This window comes from Delphinapterus leucas, chromosome 1, assembly GCF_059928025.1.
Source record: "Delphinapterus leucas isolate spDelLeu-1000000601 "Yukka" chromosome 1, BTC_Dleu_Yukka2, whole genome shotgun sequence".
Classification (NCBI taxonomy): domain Eukaryota; kingdom Metazoa; phylum Chordata; class Mammalia; order Artiodactyla; family Monodontidae; genus Delphinapterus; species Delphinapterus leucas.
The window spans coordinates 42321081-42341263 of NC_143129.1; the positions used below are offsets into that span (position 1 = coordinate 42321081).

The 20183-nt window shown below is 40.2% G+C and overlaps 2 protein-coding genes across 4 annotated transcripts in view; both read left to right on the forward strand.

Annotated features, from left to right (window-relative positions):
• LOC111184732 (complement receptor type 1) overlaps positions 1-10917 on the forward strand; it is a 118987-nt gene extending 108070 nt beyond the window's left edge. For 2 of the 3 annotated variants that reach the window (XR_016392668.1, XR_016392669.1), the window contains exons 21-22: positions 137-2982; positions 4443-4461. Coding sequence is in view for 1 of the 3 variants with exons in the window: in XM_089908945.1 (XP_089765071.1) it covers positions 2878-2982; positions 4443-4455 (118 nt within the window). In the remaining 2 variants the exon portion in view is untranslated. Of the gene's footprint in view, positions 1-136; positions 2983-4442 lie in introns of all 3 variants that reach the window. The other variant, XM_089908945.1, reaches the window with a different exon arrangement.
• A 1424-nt stretch (positions 10918-12341) lies between these two features.
• Positions 12342-20183, forward strand: part of LOC111184602 (membrane cofactor protein-like) — a 32407-nt gene continuing 24565 nt past the window's right edge. The window contains exons 1-2 of the mRNA XM_089909110.1: positions 12342-12539; positions 15510-15518. Coding sequence (XP_089765236.1) covers positions 12419-12539; positions 15510-15518 — 130 coding nt within the window. The 5' untranslated portion in view covers positions 12342-12418. The remainder of the gene's footprint in view (positions 12540-15509; positions 15519-20183) is intronic.

The following is a 20183-nucleotide window of genomic DNA, read 5'->3' on the forward strand; positions in this document are numbered from 1 at the left end:
TTTTATAAACTCCATTTATTTTTTAAACTTGCCAAAACCTTGCAAGGATTCAGATCTAAATAAAGAAATTTTTTTTTTTTTTTTTTTCGGTACGCGGGCCTCTCACTGTTGTGGCCTCTCCCGTTGTGGAGCACAGGCTCTGGACACACCGGCTCAGCAGCCATGGCTCACGGGCCCAGCCGCTCTGCGGCGTGTGGGATCTTCCCAGACCGGAGCACGAACCTGTGTCCCCTGCATCGGCAGGCGGACTCTCAACCACTGCGCCATCAGGGAAGCCCAAGAAATGTTTTTGACTGGGAATAGAACATACACAGCTTGTGTACTAGTTGATTTAATTATAACAAAATCAGTGTGGTCAAAGTCAATGAGATATGAGCAAACTAAATCCAGGAGAAACAGTTTGAACTTTAAATGAGCAGTTTTCTATAGCAAACGTTCTAAGCAAATACAGTCTCCTAAAGAAGCTTTACAGAAATTGTAGTTTTGATATGCACAGAGGATGCCAATATAAACTTTAAAAAAAACAAAGTATCACAGCAGAACTTCTTGCAAACAATCTAGCCATTTCCTGCCTCTCCCTGAATTGTCCTTTCTCACACTCTTTAAATTCTCTCTTGTCTTCTTGGTCTCCACTACACTCCTCACTATGCCCCTCCACAGACAATGAGCTACTTGTGAACAGGGACCACCTACCTACCAGGGACTCAAAATAATTTTTATTTAATGACTTTTGATCTCCACTTTTACAGTAGTCAAGACTAGTAGTAAGAATAGCAATATCTAAAACATTGTTTACAAAATGCTTTACCATTTGTGGTCTTCTTTGGCCCTCAAAACAACTCTGTGAAGTAGGTAGACCCAATAATAGTATTATCCCAAAGCAGAGAAGCCTCTGAGATGCAGAGAAATTCAGTGACTTACTTAAAATCATATCAGTGGGAAGTTGTTAAGAGTTAAGGCTCTAGTCTGAGTTATCTGAAGCAAAATCATGAACCCTTTCACACATTCTGTTGATAATTTTCTTTGCCCATTTCTGAATCTGATTTTGTATCACGGAATTTCAGTATCTAGAACTGTGTATAGTACAGGGTTGAAATATTTCCTCTTTCTTTCAATAATCCTTTTTTTGTCCCTCTATTTTATTGGATTTGTCTTAGCTACTCTGGTATAATGAGTCAGTATCTTTCTAGAGAATGGTAGGCAAACTCTCATTTTTCACTCTATTTTGAGTTATTAGCCTACAAGAGAATTATCATATTTCTGTAAGGGCCTCTGTCTTATTAAGGTTTAGTGACAATTTTCCTATTTGTTCATGCAAGGTTTTTTTCTGTGATATAACCTCACTGGCTTGACATTTCACTAGTTTTTTTTTTTAAAAAGGTCTTACCTGCACACTTGGTATTTTACTATGTATTTACTACCTCAATAATTTGTGACAAATGTTAAGCAAGATAAGTCATGCACTGATTACTGAGAAATAATAGATTCCTCCATTCAGAGCCCAATAATCCTTACCTGTTGTTTTTGCCTCTGATTCGCTCCAATTTCTATACAAAACAGCCCCTTGTCCACATTTAGATAAAGCCTGAAGTCTTCATTAGTATTATGCATAGAGTTCAAAATTATTAAGGCCACTCTCTGTAAAGGCTCGCTGCATTACCCTGTATTCACATTAGCCACCATCAACTACCTGCACAGCCATTCTTTGAACACATACTCACTAAGGTTGTATCCTCTCACGCCCCGTGTACCACTCATCATCCAAGACCACTTTCAGGCCATTACTCACCTAACCACCTAGTCACTGCTCCTTGGACACCCATCCAACGTGGCTGTCCAGCCCTCTACGCTTCCTCATGCATGAATCTCAAGTTGCCCTTCCTCATCCTGTGGACACTTTGCTCCTGACTCACAGTCTCCTCTTTGTCTCAAGTGATGCCACCATCTAACCTCCATGAGAGTAAAGAGGAATAATGAGGAAGTACTGGGAAGTGGTGGAGTGAGTGAACTCTTTGTGCTTCCATTCTTCAATCCCTAATACCAACCTAGACTTGAAGTCTAAAGGTACTGGTATCGTATGATTCATCATTTCATTTATGTAAAGTGAAGTGCTGATTAAATGACCCACAAAGGCAGAGGAGCATACCCGGTAAGACCCTGGGCTTTGCAATCGGTAAGACCTGTGTTCACACTCACTTACTACTATGAGACCCTCGACAAGGTACATATCCCGTCTAAACTCTACTTTCCTTCCCTGTAAAATAGGGAAAATAATAGATTCTACCTCACTTAACACAGGTTCTCACATATGGTGAATGCCAGAAAATTTTAACTATTGTTATATATGCATGATTATGATTACTGACATTTAAAAGTCATTAAATACTTCTATTTACTGTCAGTTCTCATATACCTTCATGACAACTACTGCTGCTCTCCTAACTGTGGGTAACAACTGTACAGAAAACAGAACTTATATCTTCACTACAGGGGAAGAAGGAAGTCTTGTGTAAGACTGCAGTGCAAAGCCATTCGCACGGTGAAGCCTAAATGTCACAATGTTGTGGTGAACAATATTCAGTAATCAAAATTACTTTGGAAATAGTGAAATGTTATTTTAAGTATGGACACTTGTCTCTAAGCAAGTTAGAATCTTCTGACACAATGTATAGGATGGTTTTATTATTATTTCCTAATGCAAGTTTTTACTTAGACTTGAAATGTGGGATTTGGTTTTTCTTTTCAGATATCTTCAAAGATTTGAGAAACTTGAAGTAAAGTATGGCCTAAATTTCAAAATGAAAGCTACTAACTTCTTTCAACACTGAAAGTTACATATTTAAAATATTTTTCCTATTTTTCTCCATTGTCAATTAGCAACAATACAGATGAAAACTTGAAAGAAGCAGTTATCCATCTGCATCCCAAAGAAGGCAGTGGTGTCCATCCTCATTCTCTGCAAACAAATCAGGAAGATATCAGGTACCTAATATATAAACTGAACGCAAGACGCTTTCAACAACTCAAATGTTGAAAATGAAAGTAGGATTTGAATCTGCTATGGCACTAGTTGGATCACTGATACCAAAGGAGATGGAATGTACTTCAGGAGCTGGAAACGCCTTTGTGGTTTTTTTCTTGGATTGTTGTTTCCAGTGATTTTGGGGTGATGACTGTCAGTGCTCTGCACAGGCAGTTTCTTTTCAAAGCTTTCCTACATTTTTGTGCATTTATGCTATGAACCTTTGAGAATAGTGAGCTTTCCTTTTTCTTTTGGAACCCAAGCATTTGCTCAAGGTGCATCTCAATCTGTGCACATTGACCGTTGATCGCCTTTTTAAAAACAGGTAGGAATTCCTTAATGAAATAGTCTCAAATTTCCCTTTTAAAATTGGAATTTTGGCCACAGTATTTCACAGGAGTAAGGTTAATCATTTGTGGCAACATATGGTTGACAAGGAGTGAGTTAGAGTCTGTAAAAAATTACGACCTGTGCACCCAGACCAGGTGCAGGGGCAGAGAGGGCAATATAGCCATCTCCAGTGTCACAGCACCATGTTAAAGGACATGAGAATATTCAGTGATGCAGGTAACACATGATGTTGGGAAGTCTTGTGAGGTGGAAGGAGAACAATGATGAGGGATCCAGTGGCAGTAATAACTGCGAGTGACAGGTGAGCTGATGAGCCTCATCAGGGGTGTCCATTAGTACAAGAACAGTGTTCCTGGCCTTGAGAAACAGGAGAGGCTTCAGCATGGCCAAGGGAGCATTTGGATATCTTGAACTATACAGTAACTTCTTTCGATCTTACTGCGAGTAGGGGAGGAGGACATGCTATCTGAAGCTGACCCTCCTCCAAACCTCGAGCTCCTGTTTATTTCCTCTAACAAAACCATCGATCAGAAAAGAGACTCAAGGAATCATTTTATGTGTTATGAGGGACCTGTGTGTGTTCCAGAATGAGGCTCTTTTTATTTAGTTGCTCAATTCTTTTTTTAATTTTTTTTTTTTTTGGCTGTGTTGGGTCTTCGTTGCTGCATGTGGGCTTTTCTCTAGTTGTGGTGAGCAGGGGCTACTCTTTGTTGCCGTGCACAGGCTTCTCATTGTGGTGGCTTCTCTTGTTGTGGAGCATGAGCTCTAGGTGTGTAGGATCAGTAGTTGTAGTTCACGTGCTCTAGAGCACAGGCTCAGTAGTTGTGACGCATGGGCTTAGTTGCTCCATGGCATGTGGGATCTTCCCAGACCAGGGCTCGAACCTGTGTCCCTTGCATTGGCAGGTGGATTCGTAACCACTGTGCCACCAGGGAGGTCCAAGTAAACACTTCTTTTAAAACTTGTAATTTATGTGCAATGCTAGCATCATGATTATCAGCATATAAATTCTGGGTAGTCCAGTTGTCGACCATGCTGTCATCTAAATAAAAATATTTTGTTATTTCAGTGTCCTTCCTTGACAAAGTACTATAAAGCTAAAGAACACCTCGAATTAAAATGTTGATTGGAAAAGAGCCAATTCATTTCAACAGAATAAGATCTGAGACTCATAAAATCTTTGAAGTGACTTCACAGAGATGCAAACATGTGCACTTGAAGATGCTGAAACTCTCCCAGTACCTACTGAAGCACCCTCTTCTTAGCTTGGATTACGGTCACCCCTTCACTCTCCTCTCTTGTGCTGAAAACACACATTACCTAGTCAGGGGAAAACTACACTTAGGATTTATAAGTAGTCTAACTATTTAAAGGAAAAAAGTGTTGCCTAGGATTTCTGCTTGTAAGTTGGTCATTTTTTTCCCAAATGTTTATAATAAGAATGGGCACATTAGGGCAAATTTGGAAAATGCAGGGAGAAGATATGAAGAAAAGTCACATTAATTATACTACCCAGTGGTAACCATTGTTAATATTTTAATTCATGTTCTGCTAATCTTTATATATGTTTCTTTATACACATGTTTTTCTTTCTTAAATACTTTCTTTTTTATTGAATAGAATCCACTCATTTTAGACATTTTGGAGAAAAATGTACGGTATATCAGTTTTCACTTTCTCAAAGAAAAATAAATTAATTTCTGTTTATTAAAAAGGCATTGGGGGCTTCCCTGGTGGCGCAGTGGTTGAGAGTCCGCTTGCCGATGCAGGGGACACGGGTCCGTGCCCCGGTCCGGGAAGATCCCACATGCCGCGGAGTGGCTGGGCCCTTGAGCCATGGCCACTGAACCTGCGCGTCTGAAGCCTGTGCTCCACAATGGGAGAGGCCACAACAGTGAGAGGCCCACGTACCGCAAAAAAAAAAAAAAAAAAGGCATTGGTACTTCCCTGGTGGTCCAGCAGTTAAGACTCCATGCTCCCAATGCAGGGGGCCCAGGCTGGATCCCTGGTCAGGGAACTAGATCCCGCATGCCACAACGAGGAGCCTGCATGCCACAACCAAAGACCCCGCACGCTGCAACGAAGAGGCAATGAAGATCCTGTGTGCTGCAACTAAAGACCCAGCACAGCCAAATAAATAAATAAAATTTTTAAAAAAGGTATTAAATGATTATAGGGGAGATGGGTCAATACTATTCAAGAGAAATAGCTGGAAAAAAAATTAAGCTTTGGATATTTCTTAAGCTCTATTTCAAAAGCACTTTGACCTATGTTATTAATTTTAAAATACTAAAATTTAAATAAAAATAATTTTTATCATAAAAGTGACTAGCTTACTTTTGTATCAATTCAGAAAACACTAAATTAACTAAGAAAGCATGACTTTTAATAATTTATCAAGCTAATAATGTCAGGGAGGAAAAATTTCCCTCTAGAAATTCTTATAGCTGGTCTAAGAATTAAATTGACATCAGACAGATTAACAGGAGAAAATCAAACCAATTTTAATAACATGTTTATGTGGGAGAAACCCAGGAAAACAGTAACTCCCAAAATGGTCAGAGCACTCCCCTTAAATACCATTTTCAGCTAAAGACGAAGGAGGATGTTGGGGGTAGTGGTTTGGGACTTTAAAGGGGAGGAAGGTAATTTACATGGAGGTGGAAAAACAAATGTTTGAAAAATGCTTGCTGGGCCAGGCAGAGACAATGAGACTCAGAGTAGACTCTGATCGCTAGGCCGTGCCAAGTTCCCCCCACACACACACCGCTCCCACCACTTTAGCCCATATTGTTTGCACATATCTCTGGTTATAGTCCTGTTCCTGGAACAATCACTTTATCTAAACTTTTTTAAGCAGCTAAGAGGGTGGTAACAAGAAAAAACTTCCTGAGCTTTCTGTTTCTTAAAAATAATCAGCCTAGGGCTTCCCTGGTAGTGCAGTGGTTAAGAATCTGCCTGCCAACGCAGAGGACATGGATTCGAGCCCTGGTCCGGGAAGATCCCACATGCCGTGGAGCAACTAAGCCCATGCACCACAACTACTGAGCCTGTGCTCTAGAGCCCGCGAGCCACAGCTACTGAGCCTGCATGCCACAGCTACTGAAGCCGATGAGCTTAGAGCCCATGCTCCGCAACAAGAGAAGCCCGTGCACCGCAACGAAGAGTAGCCCCCACTCGCAGTAACTAGAGAAAGCCCGCACGCAGCAACGAAGATCCAATGCAGCCAAAAATAAATAAATAACTTTACTTAAAAAAAATAATAATCAGCCCAATAATCCTCATGCCAATGAGACACATTTCCAGGTGGCACATTTTATTCCCCTACAATAAACACGTACTGACACCTTCTAAATAAGTAGCCCAGGTGGCACATTTTATTCCCCTACAATAAACACGTACTGACACCTTCTAAATAAGTAGCCCTGGAATCTTTAATGCATCCACATCCTTATAGATCAAAACTTTATTTGGTATAATATTATCAGCCACTCTAATGATCTCTAAAACATATCAAATCTTTCTGGATATTTAACAATAGATTTGTATAAGACTACTGCTAATTTCTGTGTAATTCTGGGTTTTAAAGTATATTCTTCCACATTTACCTTGATAAATATAAAGAGTGAACTGGACATCAATGTGACTTTCAATTTAAAATCATACAAGATAGAAAAATAAAACAGTATAAGCAAAGAAAAATGAAAGAAGACATTGCAACTTATATCACAGGCAAAGGGTAAATGTCTTGAGACTTAAAAATTCAAAGACAACCGCTGCTCATCTCACAAAATACAGGCAAAGGACACACACCTACGTCAACAAAACAAAAAAGAAAGACAAGTAGCCCCTGAAAATATGAAGAGTTGCTCAATGTTTTGCTTAGCTAAAATTTTAGCAATCTCTATTATTTCTTGGGTTTCTGAGGAAGTAAATTTTAAAGGAGAACTAGAAATCAATTGCTTGGGAATCAACCATTCTTAGAATCAAAATTTCCCATCACAAGAAAAAAATTTTCATTTCTTTTTTTCCCCCCCAGAATGGAGTATGTCAGTGAACAATGTGATTAAAAAATATTTGATGTGTGTGACTTTCTAACTGCAAGAAATCTGTGTGTTTCTCTAAACATCAGTTATCTATGGGAAATATGTGTTTAAATTATGTATATATTAAATATATACTATGTAATAATGTATATACTGTCCACTGAAAGAAAAACTCACAAGGTAAAAGTTGTGAGTTAAGTTTTATTCTGTGACCTTTCTGAGGACTACAGCCCAGGAAACAGTCTCTCAGCTCTGAGGAATGGCTCTGAGGAGGTAAGGCAGCAGTCAGGATATACATGAATTTTTTGCTGGAAAAAAAAAGCAGACATGTAGTTGAACATCAAAAGATTACTGCTAATCCCAAAGAACAGACATCTCAAGTTAATGATTTTATTGCTTTTCTAAGTATGAAAGATATTTTTCCTTAGATATGCATCTTAACCCTCTAGGGGCCTATATAATCCAAAGCACAAAGTACTTCCTGTTTTTCTCCATCTTGAATTCCCCTCGGGGTGCACTGTCCATGAGCAACTGCAGTAGCTAATGGCTTAATCCTTGCAGAACTGGAATAGCAGGCAACATTTTTTTTCTTCACATTATTAATTATGGGTAAAATACTATACTGCTTAACTTGTATTACTGAGCATTTCTGTTCACTTCTGACCTTATATATTTCATCTGAAAAGCCGGGGCTGGGCTAATTGATCTCCAAAGCTATTCCTAGTACTAACATTCTAACATTGTTCTGTTTCACTTGCCTTTTTGTACAGTTAAATGTGAGATGTAAGTTAAAGTACATGATGTTTAAATGTAATTTGTCTCAGCATTATAATAAGAAAGGAATAAGAGATTTTATCTTTGCAAATCGACTTGTGGAATATGGTTTGTAATATATTTACTGTGTAAAGATTTCAAAAGCCAAGAGGAAACAAAATGAATATGTGATCCTTATGAGAAATGCCCTCCTTTCTGTACTTGACTGGGTTCAGAATCCCTGTGTTGGGTGTGGCACCACAGTAATGCTCTTGAGGTAACAGCCAAGTAAGAAGGTCAATTTGCTGGCAGGTGCCTACCAGGTGCGAGTAGAGGTGGCAGAGCTCCCAGGACCAGCCTCAAAAAGGTGGTTAACTATCCTCTGTTTAGCCATTCTCTTTCAGGTTTTCACAAACACCTAACCTGTAAAGCACCATGACAGGGGAAAGCCTCTTCTGAGAGCAGTCACAGGCCCCTTCATGCTGCTACCCTCACCTCTGAAAAGCAAAATGTAAATATACCAATTTAGGAGGCAAAGGATCATCTAGCATTGTTTTATTTAATGAAGTCCCCCTCGGGTTAATGACATCCACAGACACCTCCCTCCATCTTACCGCCATTCCTAAAGCTTACAGGAGAGCTACTACATAGCTCAAAATCTGGTCTACAAACAATCATATTTTCCATTCTCTCCTCATTTTATCGCTGGCAGCTTGACAAAATCTTTAGGGGGAGTTGGAGGAACCACTAGTGTGTAAGCCCCTACTTCACTCAAAGCCTCGACTCTTGAGTTCTATTCCTCTCAGCACCTTAGGAAGTTCACAGTCCATACTCTCCCTTTGAACTCAGTCACTAAAATGATCTCAAGACTAAGGGTTAGACAGTAGATCCACTTCATAGGTCAGCTTGCCATGCCTGATTTAGGAAAGTTTTCTCTGCAGACAGTTGTAGACAAATCCTTTCAGAGACAAATCTTGCTTTGTTCCTAGTGGCTAAAATTACTAAAATCAAAATCTCTCAGGACCTTCCCAGCATTTGGTAAATGCACACTGGGGGAGGATTGGCAGAAACATGTTAAATGCACTTGACAGCAACACCCATTTATTTCATTCAGTATTTAATGGGTATTTACTATGCACCTAGTGTAGGTCTAGAACTGTCTCAGCACTGGAGATACAGCAAGAAAACTATCCCTGCCTCGTGGAACTTGTCCAGAAAAATAGAGAACAAGACTTAGAACCTTCCAAATGGAGCCTCAGTTGGGTCAAATCAAAATAAGTTAAAGAAATCTATGTGAAACTCTTCAATTGTATTTGGGATGATTTGATGAGCCCCAGGTACAGAAATTTCACTGAAACAAAGTTCCAGTAAAACCCCAATCCTTGAATCTAATCTAGCAAAAACTAGCCTACTTCTTTCCCTACCTTTTAAATTTTCTCATGAGAATAAAAAAAAACAAAAAACCCCCTTACTTTCAGGCCCAAAAATAAACGGGAAAGTTTTTTTTTCAGCTTATTGACATACAATATTATGTACAAATAGTTGCAGAAGAAATAATTTCTGTTTTCATAAGTTAATGCCAACAGTTAGCCACAGAATATTTCTGTTATATCACTCCTTCATAACTGAAAGTATTAACAGAAATGATAATTCCCCCTCATTGCATTTCCTTTCATTGTCCCCTTAATTATAAAATTATGGATTTTATAACCCCCAATACTAAGGTGTATATTTTATATATCACATCCACATTTTGTGTTTATATGCTCTGCCAAGAATTCAAAAAATTGTATTGGTCTGGGAGGAAGAGGAAATTCCATGGTTTGTTCATCCCAGAATAGCTTTAGTACGTCTCACATATAAAATTGTTTAAAAATATATAAAGTTTTGTTGGAAGCAGCCTAAATGTCCATTGACAGAGGAACGGATAAAGAAGATGCGGTACAATGGAATATTACTCAGCCATAAAAAGAATGAAATAATGCCGTTTGCAGCAACATGGATGAACCTAGAGATTGTCATACTGAGTGAAGTGAGTCAGAGAGAGACAAATATCATATGATATTGCTTATATCTGGAATCTAAAAAATGATACAAATGAACTTATTTACAAAACAGAAATAGAGTCACAGATGTAAAAAACAAACATGGTTACGGGGGAGAAGGGTGAAAGGGATAAATTGGCAGGTTGGGATTGACATATACATACTACTATACATAAAATAGTTAACTAATAAGGACCTACTGTATAGCACAGGGAACTCTAACCAATACTCTGTAATGACCTATATGGGAAAAGAATCTAAAAAAGAGTGGATATATGTATATGTATAACTGATTCACTTTGCTGTACAGCAGAAACTAACAGTCCAACAGTCCAATAAAAATTTTTAAAAATTAAAAAATATATATATAAAGTTTTGTAATTCTAGATGATGCATTTGAAGTTTATACGGAGAATTTCCATTTCCTCACCATCCTCTCATACCTTAACTCTATGTGATAACAGGTTCTATCCCCACCATTCTATGAATGAAATAGCAATTGAAATATAGGTTGGATGTAAATAATTATTTTTCTTTACCTGATTCCAAAGGTAACATAGTGTCAGTATAGAAAGCTGAAAAGCACAAAGAAAATTAAATATCCATAATCCTATCAACTATTGGTTAATTTTGGTATATTTCCAACTAATCTCTTTCTGTGTGTATCAAGATACTACTTTTGTTTTAATAAAAGGAATGAAAAAAGGTACACACTGGTTTGGAGTCTGCTTTTTCCACTCAGGAATTTATCATAGTTTCTCACATTGATTTTTTTTTAAACAATAAACTACCTAGTATAAAATCCTTAATATTTTTGCTAGACACATGGATTTAATTTTTTTTTGGAAAACTATACAGCTTTGCTCACAGCTCTGATGATTTTTTTGGGATAAACTCTAAATGGAACTGGTGGTTTAAAAGTCATGTCCATTTTAAAACTTTTGACATACAGAAAAGTTACGTTAAATACTAAAATTTGAGGGTACTGGTTCCCCAAATACGTTTACTTACGTTGGTTGACCTTCTTATTCTTTGCCAACTAATAAGAAAATGTCAACTTCTTTTGTTTGCTCTTTAATACCAGTCGGGTTACTTTTATATTTCTTTTACTAGTCATACGGGTTTAGTTACAATTCTACAAATAAATCTTGCTCATTGATAATTTTCCAGCATTGTTTGCAAGATCGTTTCAACAGAAAAGTTCTCCCCCTTATCCACTTCAGCTGACCAATTCCTACCCCTCCCAACTCTAATGACATTTACTGCTTCCAAGAAATTTGGCACTTAATGCCCCCCACCCCGTCCTTGCCTTTTTCATGCATGTATATTTCATCTTCAATAAAACATTTAGTGGCTCAAGGACAAAAGCCCGGTAGCGTTGGAACCCATTATGCTAATGGCCCGGTGTTAACAATTTACCTTCCCAGGGGTCCTTTCCTGGGAACACAGGGAAGGCTAATTGACTTTAGCAGTTGGGAGAGCAATGACCAAACCTTTCGTGATTTTGACATCAGGCCATGAGAGGCTTCAGAAGCAGAGGCTCAACCACGGAAACCTCAACTATTGTCCCGAATTATGCCTGACTAATGCTAAAGATTGAGCAAGGGTCCAGGTGTCCGGACAGTTTGGAGTGCCCCAGGTCCAAACTGGAGTCCTGAGGGGTGTCTGCCGCACAGTGACCCACTGGCTGGGCTCTAGGTTTCTATTTTCGGGTCGATGCGCTTGATTCTTCAGTCCAGCTTTCCGGAAAAGGGACAGTGATGACCGCACCGGCCCTTGATTCCTTTCCACCGTTCTTGAGTAGGTTGGTAACAGTCTGTTTACGTAGAGGCGGTGAGCCAGCCATTTCCCGCAAGCCGCCGCGGCTCTCCTTCAGGTCTGCAGACAGAGGAGTCAGAGACAGTCCGAGTCCAAGAAGGAGGCGCAAAGCTCCCAGCCCACCGGGAGGGTTAGCCCCGCGCAAGGGCCTCGCCCCGCCTCTCCAGGCTTAAGGGCCGCCCCGGGCGCCGAGGCCCAGCCTTGCAGCCCGCCCATTGGCCCCGCAAGGCCCTCTCCTTCGCTCCTGCAGAGTTCTAGGCCACGCCCACCTGCGTGACCGCACATGACTCTGGGAATCCGGGGATTATTGCGTCTGGTAACTGAACTCTATCTAAAAGGTTTCTCCTGGCTTGGTCTCGGGTTTCCCGCTGATTTTCCCAAAAATGACGGCGTCTTGCGCGCCTCGCCAGGCACCTCCCGGCTGCCCAGAGAGTCCCCCTTTTCCTTGGTGCTGCGGCGGGATTCTTTTGCTGTCTTTAGTGCTCCCGTTGCCCATATTCTCCGGTAGGAGCCTGGAGAGAGTGTGCGCCCTGGCGGCGAACTGGAGTGGGTCGGGGAGCAGGCAGGTCAGAACCGAGGGCCGGGGGAGCTTTGCTTGTTGGCTCCGGGCGGAGGCGCGAAGCTGGATCCACCCGGGGTCGTGCGGAGTTAGGGTTGAAGGCGTGGCCGGAGTGTCCTGGGTCTTGCTGTGCGGGGACCCACCGGGGTGGAGACCACGTAGTGGCCGAGGAGAAGGCTTGCTTGGTGGTGGGCACTGAGCGGTGAGGGGTGGTGGGCTCGGCCGGGGTTTACCCCGGACCAGGCTGGGTCCCTAGCAAAAGTCTGTAGGGTGTTTCCAGGACTGAGCCAAGTCGGAACAGGAGCAGGGACCCGGTGCTGGTGGGGACGGCTTGCTCTTGAGTGCCCCTGTGTCTGGGGATGCTGCTAGGCTGGTGCTGTGCCCTGGGGGAGGGGTTGCCTTATGTTCTCTAGGCCGGTGATGCCTTGTGTGTGGGGTGTTTGTGCCCCGCTGGGGAGCCTGGGGGAATGTACCCTGGTGTATGCTTTGTGGAAGTCGCCAGCCCAGTGGTGCCCAGTGTGGGACAAGGAAGCTGCTTTGTATGGGGCCTACCGAAGCAACCTAAAAAACATTGGTAGCCAAACCTAGTGAAAAATGAGTATCCTGAAAATGAACTATAAATGACGTTCATCTGGTTTTCCCATACAGCTTCATAAACTAGAGCTGAGGCCCATTCACTTTTTTTTTTTCTTTTCCGTGTTTCACTGAATCGAATAAATACTTTAAATATATGCCCCCAAAAAGGGCATGCTTATTGTATAAAACATACACAATCAAAGGACAACCATTTTTAATACTTTGGTATATTTCCTTCTGTCTTTATATACACGTGTGTTTCCATGTCCAAGTTATTTTTAGGATCTATTACATATACAGTTTGTATGCTGCATTTTTTCTTAGCAGCATTCATTCAATAAATACTTGCCTTCTATATGCCAGGTCCTGTGCTGGTCTTGGGTCCCCAGTGCCAGGCACATGTTAGGAAATAAAATACTTGCTACAATTTATTGGGAGTGGTAGACAGTAGCCAAAACATAATGTTAATGAATATGTTATAACCCAAAAGAAGTACCCAGGAGGAAAGGAGCATGATTCTCTGACAGCATTTAACAAATGACTGGTGGAAGGGAAGACATTTCTGCTCATCAAACAGGCCAAACTCTGCCCTTTGCCTTCTGTACATGCTGTTCCCTTGGCCTTGGAACATTCTCCTTCTGCCTCTTGCGTAATTGGCTCCTTCTTACTCTTCAAAGTCAGTTGTGATGTTATCCCCTCAGAGGGACCTTCTCTGATGCACTGTTTCCGGTGGACACACACACTTCAGCTCAATTCCCCCCAATTGGTAGTCACCCTCCCAAACTATGTTTCCTGTTCTCTCCTCACTAGAACGCAGAGATCTTGGCTGTCTTGTCACACTTGTGGTTTCAAATGCCCATTTTTTTTTGCCTCAGTGTCAACATTATTGTATAACTCTCAAGTACCAGAAAATTAAAGGTAACATTCGGCTGAGGCTTAGAGCCCAGGAACAACTTCTCTTGCTTCCAGGAGAAAGGTTCTCTAAAGAGCCATGCTTAGGATGGACTTTCTGTGGTGCCTAAAAAGCTAAGGCAGGGACAGCTGGGGGTCAGAAAGGATCTATCTTCTCCTGACTGTAGACTCCTCAGGGTTCTCAGTACTCCAGTCTTGCTTGTTACGGATCATTTTGAAAGTTTATTTCTCTGCAAGAGAGTTGTGGGTGATGGAACAGCAGTGCTAACAAAAAATCAAAAGGACTTTTTTAAAGAATAATAATGTTTAGAATAGGCTTAAAGCTAGAAGTTGAAGGAGATGATGAAAACTATTCAAAATAGAGGAAAATAGATAAGTAAAATGAATAGGATGTATCAGGGAAGATAACAGCTAGAAATGAAGAGGAGGAAAAAGAAGGTTAGGTTTAAGGTTGAAAGGTAAAATCAGGATAGGTAAGAAACTTAGGTAAGGTACAAATGAGAACTCACTATGTTGGGCAGGGAAAGTATGTGGATATAATAAACATGCGCTGAAGCGGCTCATGAGGAGAAGGTTTTGCAATCGAACAGTGTTGTGCCTTGGGAGTCTTGCCATCTCAGAGGTAGTTGCCAAATGGTAGGTCACAGAAGGGACCAGTCTCATTCCTCCAGAATGAGTCTGCTTTGTTGGACAAAACCTACAATTTCCTTTTATGGGTGGTCTCTTCTGCCTATTTTAGGTCTTTTCTTTTGAAAGAAGCCAAGGTCAATAAGTGCTTACACAGTAGTTTCTTAGTTTCTTACTCTGCCTATTACAGTGCAAGGAGAATAGTCCTTATTGGTCAATTGCTAGGTTACAATAATACTGGGAGATAGAGAACAAAAGAAATTAGGTGGTCAAATCTTTCTCCAGTGCATAAAGTTTTAAGATGATTATTTTCAATATTAGATTCATTATACTGTATTCTTTACCATTGGTTTCTGTTTGACAGCAGTGTAACTTTGAGAACCAAAGTGTTTTGAATAGCGACTATGAGGCATGTACTGTGTGAGGTGTTGTGGCCACACGGCTGAATGGAGTCCACAATATCATGTGTTAAACATGAAGACATGTGATGGTGAGCTGAGAGATCCATGCAGAGGAGAGTCCGAGTACTACCGAACTCAGGTCTGGCTGCTTGCTGCTCAGAAAGTCAATACTTGAGAGACAAGTACTGGTAGGAACGGAAAGGCTTAATCGGAAGGCTGGCATCTGGGGAGAAGGCAGACTCCTGTCCCAGAGCTAACTCTGAAGATTCTGCTTGGCCATGAAAGTTTTTTAAGGGAAAAAGGGGAAGTAATCTCAGTTAATCATTGAGATAGGGAGTCATATTTATTGACATCTCCCATTGCCTGCAGACTTGTTGACTCCTTGTGATATTTCTTTAGATGTTATCTGTTTCACACAGTTTGCTCTCGAGGTTACTGAAGGGAAAGCTGGGGGAAAGATCTGATCATCTGTTAATTATTCTTCCTTTCTATTTGATCTAAGAAGAGAACCAACAGGCTAGGCAAAGTATTGTGTGATCAAAAGATGTGAAAGGTGTGCTTGGGCCAGAAGTTAATTAAAGTATAGCTTTGCTAAAGTGACAAGACAAAAGGGACCTCCTGCAAAAAGCTCTTTCCTACAAAAAGCTGCTTACACAAGAGAAGGGAACTGGTCAGTGCCTCCCCAGGGAAGCAGAGACTACTTCCTAGAGGAGATGTTGAGTGAATTAAGTCAAGGAAGACAAGAGTTGAAGGAGTTCTCCTGAGCAGGAAGAAAGGTGTTCAGAGCAGAGATAACAGTGTGAGCAAAGGCTCAGAGATGTGACATGGCTCGGGGCAGTCATGGACTGCCTAGCTACCCAGTGTGGCAGCAGTAGGGCAAAGGAGGCAAGAGGAAGGCAGCGGTGTAGATCACAGAGTGAATAATTGTGAAAAGAACAGGATAGTTAGGAATGAAAAATTACTATCATAAAAATCAGACTGTGGTGTTATTACCTGTTCTTTTTGGGCACCTTGAGGCCTTTCGTTTGCCCTAGCACAATGCAAATCTAAGCTAAGCTTGCTTTAATCTCCCCAGGCTCTGTAGAAGACCATTGCTTAAGGACTAAATTGCAGACAAACGTTGTTGTCATAACCATACGAGGGTTCTAGATGACAGACAGTGATGGAAAGCAATGTGGGTAGTGGAACCGGGTTTCCTGGCTTGACCCTGGGTCTGCTACCTACAGGAAATATATTCATGGGCAAATTACTTCACCTTACCATGGTTCAGATTGTTCATCTTAAAGAATGGGAAATAGTACACAAATCATAGGAAGATTGTGAAGGATAAGTTAGTTAAAAAACACTAAAATAATGATTGGCACAGGTTTAATTTGCTATTTCTAAAATGATTAATATCACCACGGTTTTAAGAAACAAGTTCTAGAATTGTTCATTGCTAATCTTTAGGAAAAAATATAACCCACAGTCTTTGGAGTTCACTTTTAATAATGTTAAAATACTATTTCTAGTCATAGAAGTAAGATAAAATGGGTTTATAATAAAATATTAAAATAAATATTTTGGCATGAAAGAAATTAAAAATTCTCATAAAGTGAAATGTCTATAAATAAATGAATGAAAGAAATGGAAAATAGGAACAGAAACAGCAGTGAAAAAAGTGATGACTTGAAGATATTTCTGGAGCAGTTCGGCTGAACAGTAAAGAATTTGAATTTTGACCCAAGGATGTATAAAACTGATAACAGTACTCATTCAGCTTTGGCAGTAGGAACTAGAAATGCAGTGATGAATGAGACATGGTCCTCAAGAAGGCTACAGTCTCCTATGGAAATAAGCAATGAATAATTGCAGTATGAAAAGTGCTATGAAAGAAGTAAATTGGGGCTCATGAGGACACTTAACTGAATTTTTTGGGTGAGAGATGTTAGGAGCCTCCAGGAAGAAGTGGCATCTAAGATGAAACTGAAGGATGAGTGGGTGGGAGGAATGGCAGGGTCTCTGGTCAAAGCTGAAGTAATATGATGCATGGAGGTCTAGAGCACTACAGTAACTTGAGTAATTTAATGGGCACTACTAGTGGAATTGAATATGGCTTAGAAGACTGTGCAAGAGTGAGCAGATAGATATTAAAGCTCTGTTAGCCATGTCAAGGAGCCTTAGACATTATCATGAGGGAAGCAGGGAGCCGTTGAAACATATCTGACTTGGAAGGGCCTTGGTCCTAGTATCACATCAGTATTACTCTGGTGGCAGTGTGAAGATGAACTGAATGAAAGGTGGCAAGACCCGTAAGGAGACCTATTCAGAAACTCTTGTAGCAATCCAGATAAGAAATGATAGTGGCTTGAATTAGAAGTAAAGGTGGAAACAGAGAGAGGGAACAGGCATTTCAGTTGTGGAAAACATGTATCTTGTTTGCTGGCTTCATTATGTTATTTGAGATAGTGTGACACATTCCAAGTGGAGCTGTGGGGAGGCAGTTGAACATATAGACTTGGCACCCCAGCTAAGATCTAGGATGGAGAGAGGGATTTGGGAGGCAGCTCTCATCAGTTGTAATGATGTCATGAGAGTATACATTCTGACCCAGGGGGATTTGCAGAATGAAAATAAGGAGAGCTCGTAGAATAACCCATGAGGAACGTCACATTATGCAATCAGACAGAGAAGGAAGAGCAGCCAGAGGACAGGCTGAAAACCAGGCTGGTTTGCTACCTGGAAACCAAGGAAAAGAGCTTTTCAGGCACAAGAGAGCAAAGAGAGAATGAACAATAGCTCCAGATGTTGTAGACAGGGTAATTAAAATTACTGAGGGAGAGAGTGTTAGGGTGAATTTACCAAGAGGGAGGCTACTTAATGACTTGAAAGTAATTTAAGTGGCTTATAAATGAGTGGGAACTGAGAAATAAAATTGATAGGTTAGATGTTAGAGCCTGCGTTTTGAAGAAGCAAAGAAAGTTTAAAAATAGGTTGAGTGGACAGTGAGAGAAGGAGGGGGTGGTCAGATTTCAGGAAGTTCCAATTTGGGTCAGAGACCATGATTTTCTGAAGGGAACCACATGGGAAGGGGTGTGGTGTGTGCTTATGTCAGGGAGTTATTTTTAATTTTGCAAGCAGGTAGAGAGTGCTTGCACAATTTTTGCAAGTGTATAGAAAGTGAACAGTTTTCTTGATTCACAGCAGAGCATTATTTCACTTTCCTGACACTCACCTGGAACACTGGGGAGTTTTCTGAATGCAGCCTATCTTATTATGTAATAGCATCCATTGTTAAAGTATAGCATTACAGCCTAATAATAATGTTGTAAACTATTTAGAAAAAACTAAGTTAAGATGTTATTTTTTTGGAGCTAGGGACATTTACTTTGAAAATCCTCATAGGAAAAAAATTCAATGTTCTGAGCAAAAGAAGAAATTTGATTATAAAAATGTGTGATTATTGGGCTCAATTATTACAGTGTATAAAGCTTGTGATCAACTGGTTGACAAAGCCAACATTCTAAACTGCACATTGTTAAAAGCACTCATTTCATGATGCGTATTGGTAGGAAGAAATCCTTCATTAGTTGAATGGATTAAACTGTCCAATTGACATGCCTTTTTCCATTCAGAACACTGTGTGTGAGAGTTATTTTAGGAATTTTCTCTTCTTTTTTATACTTTCGAGATAGTTACTGAAATTGAGTGCATAAACAAAGAACACTTGTGTAATTTAATTATGGGCATGCTATTAACTTGATTTCTTTCTTGGTGGTTCCAGGAAATTCTAGAATGATGTAATACATTTGCATCTAGTACGAAATTATATAGCATTTCTAGGCTGTGTTTTTTGTTTGTTTGTTTTTTTCCTATGTTAAAATGAGAATGTCTGGCTCAGGGTATTGAGTAAATTTAATATTATTAATAAAATTCAACTCAACTAATTTTCTTTTTAAGCAATGCTTTTAATACTAAAGGGTTTTGTTTTGTTTTGGGGGGTTTTCTGTATTGTTTTGTTTTCCTTTTTTTTTTTTTTTTTTTTGCTTTTTGCTTTTGTTTTGTTTTGGGCAGTTAATTGAGGAGCATTCATGTAACAAGATCAGCATAGTAGAAATGTTGAAAACATTTGCTAAGTATTGAAACAGTTTCAGCACATGATGTAAATGAAATGTTGGACGGTGTATCAAGAGAGGAGTTTAGAGTTTAGAATATGATAGGAAAGGAGGGTAATATTTCACCTCTTTAGAGTTCTCTCTTGACCAGTCTCTCAATCTGCAGTAAGACAGAGATCCAGGGGAGTAATAAAGAAAAGGTTCGTCAGGGACCAAAATAGGTCTATTTCTTTCTCCTTAGACCCTTAACCTTATAGGTGTGGCCTCTGCATTCCTTTAGCACTTTAGGACTTGATGCGTCTCCATATCATTATTTTACATAATTTTTCTAACAGATTTGTTAGGTTGTTGAGCCCACAGGTAATTAAAAGGAAGAGAAATTGTTGAAGTAGGAATTACATTCTTCTAGGGAGGGACTCCCTACGCCAAAAAATAAAAAGAATAAAAACTTATAAAAGTATAGGAAGAAAGTAGCTTTACTGTTGGGGTATATTAGATAAATAGCCCAAACAGCTACCTCAGGGAGCTTCTAAGGATATGCATGCTCTATTGATCAGAGAAGAAAAATTAAATTACATTTAAAGTAATATGAAGAAAACAAAATTTTTTCAATGTAAGTCTATTCAAAATGGCAAATTTTGATATTTAAATGTTATCTATTCACTCATAAAATTATTTAGTTCACAAATATGAAATATATGAAATGAAGTCATACTTTGAAATACTTAGTCCATATCTATTTTGATCTTTGAAACCCACAATGTTTATTTAATAGTCACCTCTTGGGCTTCCCTGGTGGCGCAGTGGTTGAGAGTCCGCCTGCCAATGCGGGGACATGGGTTCGTTCCCCGGTCCGGGAGGCTCCCACATGCCGCGGAGCGGCTGGGTCTGTGAGCCACGGCCGCTGAGCCTGCGCGTCCGGAGCCTGTGCTCCGCAATAGGAGAGGCCACAGCAGTGACAGGCCCGAGTACTGCAAAA